This window comes from Prunus persica, chromosome G2 (assembly GCF_000346465.2).
Source record: "Prunus persica cultivar Lovell chromosome G2, Prunus_persica_NCBIv2, whole genome shotgun sequence".
Lineage (NCBI taxonomy): Eukaryota > Viridiplantae > Streptophyta > Magnoliopsida > Rosales > Rosaceae > Prunus > Prunus persica.
This window is the reverse complement of record NC_034010.1, coordinates 11308203-11319608: the sequence shown is the minus strand read 5'-3', so window position 1 is coordinate 11319608 and position 11406 is coordinate 11308203. Positions and strand designations below refer to the sequence as shown.

Genomic DNA, 11406 nt, shown 5'->3' with positions numbered 1-11406 from the left:
CCAGTTTTTGTCCCACTGAGTTTTTACTGGCAAGGTTTTTAACGAGGCATATTCCGTATCATTTGTGGTCTCCAAGGGGGAGTGTTGTAAATGATAAGGTGATAAGGTGGAGCCCACCACATGTTGGAAGGGACTTTGCCTACAAAAGGGTTCACCCCTCCTTGTAATGTATGGGAGATATAATACTGAAGAGAGGAACCAATCCAAGGGTTCTTTTCTTGCTTCTAAATTCTCTCCTCAATTCTTTGGTTTTATAACAAAGTGGTACTTGTTTAATAATAGATCTTGAATTTTCTAACATTGCGAGGCTCCAATATTAGTATTGGGTGAAAACCATGTCGTTTAGAAGAAAATCACACCATTGTACTGTGATTTAACGACATTCTTTAAGTTTTCAAAATTTGTGTTTTAGTAATTTTGTGCTTTCCTTCTTCGTTTAGTTTTGGTTTGTTATTCCTTTGTCAACTAGGATTTTCCTCCCATATTTTTGCTTATTTTCAATTAAATTTGAGAGTTTTGTCAATTTTTTGGTTCTTGATATTCGATGCCAGTACAATCTTTCTTTGTTTTCTCTCGTATCCACATAGGTAAAAGTTTAAAGCCAACATTGAAATTTACTTTACCTATAATTTGAAAAGGGGATTGTTAAGTACTTCAAAATAGTTATCCTGCATTCTTTCTTCCCCTTAAATTTTTTGTCATTATCAAAGAGTGCATAATTTGAAATTTACTAGCCTCTTTGCACGCGCTTATGCTCTTGCAAGAGGCTTTTTAAAAAAATAATAATTTAAATTTACTTTAGAATTAAAAAAATTAATGAGTAGTTGTGTTCTATAAAAATAGGATTCATTATCTGAATTTTCTTTTAATTTTAATTTTTTAAATATGAAAAAGTGTGAATTTACCATATTATCTTCATTTAATTAATAATTTCAATTCTTAATGTTTGCATTAACCAAAGACATTTTCTGGTATTTTGAAGGTTTACCATTCTATGCTTTAAGGGAGACTTTGGAAAAGGCCAAAGAGAGAGAAATTTTTTAAAAGAAGCCAAAATAGACAAAATTGCTCTTATTTATTTTTGGATTTCCTAAGGAATCCTTTACATTTGCATGTCTTTAGTTTGAAAGTTGAGAGGTTTTTCTGTCTTTTTTGAAAAAACTTTGGTTTTTTCCAAAAGTGAAATTTATTTTGTAGCTAAAACCTAAATTTACTTTTGCGTTTATATATATAGATTTTTAACTATTTTTCACAATCATATGATGTGATAGAACTTAAACTCTTTTCTGAAATTCTTAAAAAAAAAAAAAAAAACTCTTTTTTTGAACTTTTCTCTCTCACATAAAGAGTCCTACATTTTAATGGTTTCCCTTTCGGAATTAAAAATTGAGGAAAAATAATTACAAAAATTCAACATTTTTGTGGTTTTGGGAATTTCCTTTCCCTTTTTAGTTTTAGCCTTCGCCGGTATAAAATAAAAAAGAAAGATGACATCGGAAACCTGTCAGATAATTTTCTCTCGTTCCAATTTTCGTCTCCCTCCCTCTCTCTCTCTCTCTCTCTCTCTCTTCTCTCTCTCTCTCTCTCTCTTCTCTCTCTCTCTCTCTCTCTCTCTCTCTCTTCTCTCTCTCTCTCTCTCTCTCTCTCTCTCTCTCTCTCTCTCTCTCTCGCGCGCGCGCCTGACAACAAATAATTTTATTTTGGTAAAATATCATATTGACCCCTTTCAATTCCACGCCCTCGGTGCAATTAAAAACCCTAATTTGCTGTCGCATCCCTTTCTCTCTCTACTCCCAAAATATTTGAAACCCTAGCGCTCTCTCTCTCTCTCTCTCTCTCTCTCTCTCTCTCCTCTCTCTCATGGCGGCGGCCGCGCGGGAAGAGAAGCAGAAGCAGGCGTATGAAGGAATGGGAGCGGGAGGCAAGTTTCGGAAGACGCCGTTTCGAAGGACCTCCCATTCGACGCCATACGATCGGCCGCCCACGTCACTGCGAAACCCTAGCACTGCCAACGATGGCTGGCTCTCGAAGCTCGTCGATCCGGCTCAGCGGCTCATCTCCTACAGCGCCCACCGCCTCTTTTCCTCCGTCTTTCGCAAACGCCTTCCACCGCCTCAGTCGCCTTCGACAGGTTCGGCTTTTTCTGCTCTCGAGACTACCTTTGTTTACTATGCTAATGGCTTTTGTGGTTTCTTAGTTGTGACCTAAGTTGAGGCCTAAGTTTTGGGCGCTTTGTTCAATCAAATGTGGGAGTTGGGGTTTCTTTATTTGGGACGCCTTTTGTTATGTTTTTGCTGATTTCAAAGCTAATTTTGTTTCAATTTGTCTTAACAATTAATTTCCTGGGGCCAGTGTGTGAGGGTTGAATTTGGGTAGTTGGTTGCTTCATGTTGGGTTATGCAAGTTGTTTTTGTGTTGTGGAATATCAGATCTCGAATTCATTATGTTCATTATAATAATTGTGGGGTCTTCAGGAGAAACTTGTTAGGACATGAATGTTCAACGATAAACGATTGAAATTGTAATTGACCGAATCCTAAATTCGAGTGGGTCTGAATTTCAAATAATGCATGCACAGTTACCATATTTGGAAGACATATGAATCCTTTATTTTTAATAGGAGGAAGGCATAAAGTCCTTGCACCCCTTATATTCTACTGCTGGTTTAGTTATTTAACATGTAAATTGGTATGAGTCAGGTGTGCTTCTTTTAAGAGTGATGCTTGATAGTACATCGTCTTTTGCATTCATACAGTCTCTGGTATTGGTGTCTTATCCGAAAGAGCCAGTTGAACTTTATCCGAAAGAGCCTGTTGAAGTTTCTCCCTTGATTAGTTTTTTTGTTTTATTTGTGACTGCCATATCACCCGTATTTTTTCCTTTGTAGATTTGGGTTTTGGGGAAAATTTGAAGTTCCTGAGAATACATAAGATTGCTTGCTTTAGAAGCTTTCTTTATAGGATGATATTTCTTTAGCTGTCGTTGTGACTTTAAATTTTAGCTGGTTGTTGGCTCCTTTGGTTTCTTGAATGAGATATGAAAGCGAAATTTCAAATTATTTTGCTCGCAGTTGTTGCGTGTATGTTAATGTTATCTTGAATGCCTTGTACTTTCTATTATAAGATGTCAGTTCATTTATAACAGAATAATGATTAGCTATCATGAACTCCCTTCTGTCTTGTTCTCTGAAAAGGACTGTGATTGCTTTGTTGGTTTCTTTGCCAATTATTCATGAATTTAATCTTCTGTTACTTTACCAGGGGTAAATCATGAAGTAAGGATCAAGGGCAAAGAAGATGTTACCATGGTAAGTGTAAAGGGGTTGTATATTTCTATTCTTTGCACTCAGCGTGCTTTGTTCTAGTAACTGGGATCCCATACCTTTTTATTTTATTATTAAGCTTTATACTCATGTTGTGTTAAACATTCTGTTTGTAGGTAACATTACAGTATTCTTTTCTGAAATTATGAGTTGTAGGCAGTACATGACACTTGGATCTACGTTTTGCCCTATGTTTGAGTATTATAAGCATGCAACCTTTTTTTTACTTCCCATCATTTACAAATTTTGATGATTGATGTAAGATCATAGTTTTAAATTAGAAAGTTAGGTGAACAGGAATTTTGGCGCTCTAATTTCCTCTTGGTCGAGTGTTAGAATAATTTAGGGGGTTAAGGAAATATAAGTGCAGTTGGGTTTATTTGGCTAAAGTTCTGTTGGAAGACATGATCTTGGTATCTAGTTGGTCCATTAATAAAGTCTAGAATTGATAAGAAAAAACTGCTTGTAATCGCAAGAAATTAAGACAGAAAGACATAATAGAGTAAAAAAAACTGACAGAAAAAAGAAGAAGAAAACATCCTGGTTTCGTTGCTGAATAGGGATGGACATTTTAACCGGTCAAACTGCTCAGTTTGTGGAATTCATGTCGGTTGAAGTGAGTCAATACTTGTTGAACCTGTTCATGTTGGTTGATCTAATCAATTTTTTCTTTGTTTTTGGTTTAATTATTCATCCATGTTTATTTTTTGGTATAAGAGTAGTCCATGTTACAGATCCACATTTTATGTTGCTAATAATTATTCTGTTGTCTAGAAATGCACCGACGTAAAGCATCTGGGTTACTGTTCAATGAGATTTTAAAAAGGAAACTTAGTGCATGTGTCTCGTACCCTGTTTCCTGAGAGTTTCTTTCTGTTACCCAAAGCCACGAGTGGCTGCATGAGGCAAACTATATTTTTGGGCCAATATGCACCCATTGAATGAGAATTAATTATTGTTTCTTTAGTCCTTTGTCAATTAAAAATTATTTTAATTGAGTTATGGTGGTGTGCTATTATATATATTTTTAAGCTGAACAAGTTTCAATGAAATTCAATTTTTAGGTTTATCATTTTATTTTTATGGTTTTGATAATGTTATTCTGCATGTAAATCATCTTGATATGTCTTCTGTATGTAATGCCTGTTGTACAGTATCCTCCAGGAGTGCAAAAAGGCACAGTTGATCAGAGTGCTGGTCCAAGTACTACTGCTGATGGAGGCGAGTTCACTGAGCTCAAACAAATTTTAGAGCAAAAAACTTTTACCAGGCAAGTTTTTATATTTTTGCTTTTTTTGTTTGGCCCGGACAAGTTATTATGTACTAGCACTAGGTAGTATATTTTTGTTAATCTTTCGTAGAAAGTACTTATAATAATCTAAATGTAGCCGTACATCAGGAAAACTGTGTCTATCAGTCACTGGTATGCAAAGCGAATGATTTATATGGTGATGTGTGTGTGTGTTTTTTGTATATTTTAATTACTATAAATATTGGTGGGTGCTGTAATTCTATGCTCTATTTAATTGGAAGGGTTAATTTCTCTACACCAGTATTCCTGTGTGGGTAAGTTAGATGGAGAGGGTGACGGAGCGGGGAGGGAAAGGGAGATAGAGGGAAAGGGAGATAGAGGGAGAGAGAGTGGCAGAAGAGGCGATGAGGTGAACTTTTGAATGAAATTTCTGAATGGGATGGGTTATGACGTATGCATTTATAATTTCAGAGATCAGTTATAATTTCGTCCATGCCTCTTGTGGGGATTAGAACTTGTTTTCTTGCAACATGTGCTTACTGTGAGTTGAATGTTAATCACATCTGCAGATCTGAAATTGATCGATTGACAGCGTTATTGCATTCAAGAACTGTTGATATACCAATTGAGAATCAAGAGAAAAGGTCGGAAGTGGTGCCTTCAAAGCCAGTGGTTTCTCATGACAAAAAGGAGGAATTTCTTAAAACTCCAGTGCAAGACAAAAATGGGATTGAGAGCCGTCTTGTTTCAAACCCTGTTGTCAATACAAGTGTATGATAACCTGCTTTCCATTTGTATACTGGGTTGATGAGTTTGTGAAAGCCATGCTTGCTACTCTCTAATTAAAAATAATTGTGGAATAGTAACATATTGAACTTTGGCACTTTTTTGACATTTAGTGGTTCAAAATGTCTTCAGGTCCTTCATGAAGATGTTGCTTCACCTGCAGAGCTCGCAAAAGCATACATGGGCAGTAGGCCTTCAAAAGTATCCCCATCAATGTTAGGTTTACGAGGTCAAGCACACCATGAAGATTCACCTATTTTGAGCAGTCTACCAATTCAGTCAAAATCACCAATGATGTCACTTGTGCCATGGACTTCTGGCAATGGGGGGGCTCAAGAAAATGGTTTTGTGACCCCTAGATCGCGAGGCAGATCTGCTATATACAATATGGCTCGAACACCATACTCTCGAGTTCGCACAACTACAACATTCAAGGTTTGTTTGCTATGAGAATATAGTTCCTTTCAACCAACAAGGGTTTAGTTGAGTGGTTAGGCCTGTTTGCTCCCATGTGGATTGTATTCCTCAACCTATTTATCGAGTTGCTAGAGTTTCCTGCATTGTAGGGTTCGGCGGGGTGCCTCACCGTCTTATTTGCAAAGTGGGTTTGGGGGATTTCTGGGTGTAAGAAAAGGACTACAGTTCCTTTCAGGTTTTTAATGTTTATTGGGATTGAGGCTCTTACATTTTCTTTTGCTCGTACTTCAGGGTGCTGGGTCCACAGTTGATGCTTATGGTGGGGCGTCGTCTTCTCAGTCTGTATCGGAGCAAAGCCAACCTTCTGGATCTAAACAAGGGGTATGAAGTCTGAAGATTACTACTTTATTTTGTACTTATTGCATCCAGATTCATTGTTTTTTTCTTTTGTAGGTCTTAAAACGCAGATTTTCAGTCTTAGATAATGACATAGGATCTGTTGGTCCTATTCGTAGAATTCGTCAAAAACCTAATCTTCTATCTTCAAGAGGCTTGAGCTCACCAGTATACAGCACTACTTCTTCTATTCGCGGGACTAGAATAAGTTCTGAGGCTGCTCAAAATCCACCATCTTCAATATGGAAGCCACTATCATTGGGTGAACCTAAGCATAACGCATTGTCAGAAAATGGGGACAATGCTGTTCCTAGTACAAGTTTCTCTTCTGTTCCCTCAAAATCCAGCAAGATGGCTTCCAAAATTCTGGAGCAGCTTGATAAGTTGGTCTCCCCTAAAGAGAAACCATCTGAGACCAATCTACATACTGTGAGAGATAAATCGCCAACTAAGCTTTCACCATCCATGTTACGTGGTCAGGCTCTGAAAAGCCTGGAGGATGCGGATTCGTCAAAATTTATGGATAATGTCCATAATAATAAGAGTAATTCTAAGTTGAATGTATCATTTGATCGATTGATACCAGATGCTCGAGACTTCACCTCTGAAAATGAGGACAAGGATAAAGAAAATGGCCCATTGAGAATTAGAGCTCCTTGTGACAGTTCAGCTATACTAATGAATGGTGAAGATTCTACAGCAGAAAAGAAGGATATTGTGCCAAATGTTAAAACTGCAGTTTCTACTGCATCAAACGCTGTTCATCCTCCACAAAAGAAACGGGCATTCAGGATGAGTGCACATGAGGTATAGTTTTGCTTTCTTATCATCCATGGTTCCCCGATAATCTTGGGGTCTTTTACTAAACTAAGTTCCTAATTTTCTACTTTCTTCTTTATACTGCTCTGAAATGTGAGTGACATGATATAACCAATTTTGGTTTCAATTTGATCATAGCACATACACCAACTTGGGTTAGTTGGAATTGTCAGGCCCATGTGGTCTGAGGTTGTAAACCCCAAAAGGTACCTACCTAGCTATTTCCTAGTGTTTTCTGCCTTGCAAAGACTGTAGGGCTGGGCCCAATTTCATAGCTGCGTCCTGAAAGCAGATTGATGGATTTCTAGGTATCCCCAAATTTGAAAAAAAAAAAAAAAAAATCATAGTAGCTACTGATGGGGGGGGCGGCTTTACATTTGAGATTATAAGATTCTCTAGCTGTTGGGTTTTGTTACAAATTCATAGATGATTTGTATAGTAAGCGTTTGCTGATCAAATAGATCAAGTTTATGAGGGGGTTGTTTTCATGCAGGAATTGATTTAGATTCCATCACTTCCAATTTGAAAATCTTACTAGATTTAATATTTCTTTCAATGTTTAGCAAATGAATATTGTTAATTTCTTTGTTATTGAATTCCTTATCCTGTGATATATTTGAACCTTATGGGTATGGTTTGTAGGATTATCTTGAGCTGGATGATGATGACAATTCTATGGTGGAGACTTTCTCGACTGAGAAGAGCAGTATTGGTACTGCAACTGCTACACTGGAGAAGCCTCCAGCTTTCTCTGATGGGTCTGTGCTTGCTGAGAATGGCACCAACACTATTGGCTCTAGTGCATCGTCATTCAGCAAGATGGTATCTACCCAGCCATCCTCCAACACTATCGGCTCTAGTGCATCGTCATTCAGCAAGATGGTATCTACCCAGCCATCCTTTACATATGATAAAGTTGCTCCACCAGAAGAATCAAATGCTGGTCCTTCAATGTTTAACTTTGGGGGTAAAGTTACTTCAATGAAGGATTCAGATGCAGCTTCTCCTGTGTTTAACTATGTCTCTAAGAGTGTTGACGAAGTTGCACAGCCACAGTTTGCTTTCGCTTCGTCACCTGCAGTTGGTGAATCTGTTGACGTAAAATCTGGTGCCTTTTCAGTCCCCAAACCTGAGAGCTCAAGCAGGTCCGTATGATAATTTGCGTATTTTCTTTTTAATATTCTCCTATTGTTGAAAAGTATTGTTGAAGGCCCTTGTTTGCTGCATTTATCTTTTGCTTATTTTTTCTTTATAAAAAGAGATTGAAGTGTATAAACAAACCTAGGCTTCTTACGGATTTTCCTTCAAAGGAATGGGCAAATTGATCGGAACTGTATGAATATCATTCAGTTGGTAGAGGATATGCATGTCCGAAGACCATGAAGGTAGTTTATGGCCTAATACCACGAAGGCGGGTTGCCTGTAAATGTCAGTTTCAAGTGCTCACTTAGTGTGGCAATGAAAAATTAAGCTATCGTCTGTTGGAACCTTCGTATAGTTCAGCGTGAGTTCTCGTGTGATCCGTTTTTGGATTTATATTTTCAATCTTCTTTCCTAGTGGTGAAGGCAGTTAGCGAAAATAATGCAATATTGATAGATAAAGCATTTATTTATTAGCAAAGAATGAAAGACAATTGAAGACATTTGTACTGTGGTAAGTTAAAACAGAGGGAACAAAGTGCTTAGAATACCTTTAAAATTATGGTTTCCTTCTGCCTTAATGCTTGTGTACTTTTGTTCCCCACCAGAATTTCATTTGGTCAGGGTAGATCTAGTACTGGTGGCTATGTGGTGATTTAGGGTTTGAAAAAGGGGGTTTAGGGGCTGCTCCTTTGATGGGTGGTGATTGATAGAAGCTCTTAAATCTTTCTCTTTCGTTTCAAAATGTAATCAGTGGTATCATGTGGAAATCTCAATCATTTGTTCTGTAGTGGTGTTACTAATTTTTATGTTCACCCAAAAAGCACTGTTTTATTTATTTATTTATGAATGTTTTCGTCTGCAGTGTATCTGCCATTGTAGCTGCTGCAACAAATTCTGTACTCAAACCACTTGAATCAGATAAAGCTGATAATAAGAATAATGCTGGAGTCTCTTTTAGGATATCTGAAACTGCTCTGTTCTCTGTATCATCAGCATCATCAACCACAGGCATATTCTCCAATGGCACCCCTTCCAATAATTCAAGCCTAAATAATGGGTCAACCCCTCCATTTTCTCCCTCTGTTCCTTCAGCTTTTTTGACAAGTCCAAATTCATCAGGTAGCATGACCCTCACTGCCAACACAAACAGTGGTAACAACATTGCTAGCGCAACTGCGGTCACCACCGACAGTTGCAATGTTTCTAGCTCAGCCCCAGCACCTTCATTTTCACCTGTGCCTAATTTCAAAGTTGAATCCTCCACAGCTTCAACTGCAGTAACCACCAACAGTACCAATGTTCCTAGATCAAATCCAGCACCTTCAATGCTAGCTGCGCCTAATTTATTTGAATCCTCCACTGCTTCAATTGCAGTTACACCAGTCCCAGTAAATTCTTCCTTAGACTCTTTTGAAGGAAAGAACAAGGAAGACAAGGGCTTTGGTAATCTAAGCAGCACCTCTTTTGCTGCCACATCTGCTGCCATTCCAAGCACAGGGAGTGGTATGTTTGGATTGGTTAGTGGTGGTGCTGCTACGACGTCTGCTGCTAACCAGTCCCAGGGTACTCGTTTTGGTGCTGGCAGTGGATCTGTTCCTATTTCCCAGCAGACTGGAATTGCATCATCAGCTGCTTCACCATCATTCGGGTTGTCTGGAAGTACTGGACAGTTTGGCTCAACCTCTGCTCCTAATCTGTTTAGTTCAGGTGCAAGTACTGGACTTGGGTCTTCTGCTCCCTCATTGGAAGCCAACTCCAGTAGCAGTACTGCTCCTGGCATATTTGGTTCCAGTTGGGAATCCTCTAAGTCTCCTGCATTTGCTTCCACAACATCTTTGTCAGCTGGGTTGTCGTATGGAGCATCCTTGGCTACTTCTGCACCTACTCTATTTGGAGGGTCCTCGACTGCTGCTACTCCTAGTAACAAGCCTTTTGTCTTTGGAGGATCCTCAACTGCTGCTGCTACTACAAACAGCGCACCTATATCGTTTGGAGCTTCTGCAGTTTCTTCTACAAATGCCAATGGGGCATCTATGATGTTTGGATCATCCAATGGCGCATCCTCAACTTCGATGTTCCCATTCACTTCATCTGCAGCTAGTACTGCCCCATCACAGCCTGCATTTGGGAACCCAAATCCTGCTTTTCCATTTGGTTCCTCGGGTAATAATGATCAAATGAACTTTGTAGACAGCATGGCTGAAGACACTAATCAGGCATCTACGCCTACAGTCCCAGTATTCGGTCAGCAGCCTGTGTTTGGTCAACAGCCTGTTTCAAACCCAGAGTCTGGCTATGTATTTGGATCTACACCTGCAGTCCCATTGGCGAATCCCTTCCAATTTTCAAGCCAACAGAATCTAGCCAACCCACAGAACCCTTCACCATTTCAGGCTTCGGGCAGTTTGGGTGCAAGTCAAGGGGGCAGCTTCTCTTTGGGCGCTGGTGGTGACAAGTCTAACCGAAGAATTGTGAAGGTTAAACACAACAGGCAGCGGAAGAAGTAAAAGCATCAGTGGTAAAATGTGGGTGGTGTGGTGGTTGTTCTCTGTTCTCTGTATGAGGGTGAATAACTTTAATATGCAAGACTAGATACAAGAGATTGCTGGTCCGATACTGATGAAGGTATAATTTTCCTTCTGTGGTTAGGAAGATCAGACTATTCTGTTTGCTCTACATATATATTGTTTCCCTCTTTCTTTTTACAATCGAGCCAAATTTTCGTGGTTGGAATGAGAGGTTTTTCACAATTTTATACCAGTTTGTAGTCGGAACATTTATGCTTTTGTATTAGTACATGTAGTAGGTGAATGTTTTTGTATTAGTAAGTGTAGGTGGTATTAGGCTTTCTGGCTGGGCAATTGTGTTAGCAACTGTTTTCTGTGTACTCTGCTTTTTGTAACATAAAAGGAAACAGCGGTGAATGTGTCCAAGCTTATCTGCTGGCCGCCTACTGATTTTTCCCAGGAGGCAGGGGATACATGATGCAGCAGTGAGCACATTACTTGGGTCTTAATCAAATTAGCTTCTTTCCAAATAAATATATTGTGCATTTATTTTAGGTATCGTGTGTTTTGCTTGCATTGAATGATTGTGTTGTAAGAATGTGTCTTTTGCTTTGTGTTTACGTGTGCAAAAGGGCTACGCCTGATGCTAGCATATTCGCATTTCATGTTTATATTGGTGTTGACTGATATTGAAAAGAGTTAATGCTAGAGGGGAAGCAGATTTCAACATCGTTCATCCCAATTGTGCTGTATTTGTATGTGTC

The 11406-nt window shown here is 38.8% G+C and overlaps 1 protein-coding gene across 1 annotated transcript; it reads left to right on the top strand.

The window, feature by feature from the left end:
* LOC18779369 (nuclear pore complex protein NUP1) lies at positions 1624-11361 on the top strand. Its single transcript, XM_020556153.1, has 9 exons — positions 1624-2131; positions 3261-3307; positions 4477-4592; positions 5144-5345; positions 5493-5795; positions 6069-6158; positions 6231-6980; positions 7635-8137; positions 8998-11361. Exons 1-9 carry the CDS (start codon positions 1861-1863, stop codon positions 10640-10642), a joined length of 3927 nt encoding a protein of 1308 aa, XP_020411742.1. The 5' UTR covers positions 1624-1860; the 3' UTR covers positions 10643-11361.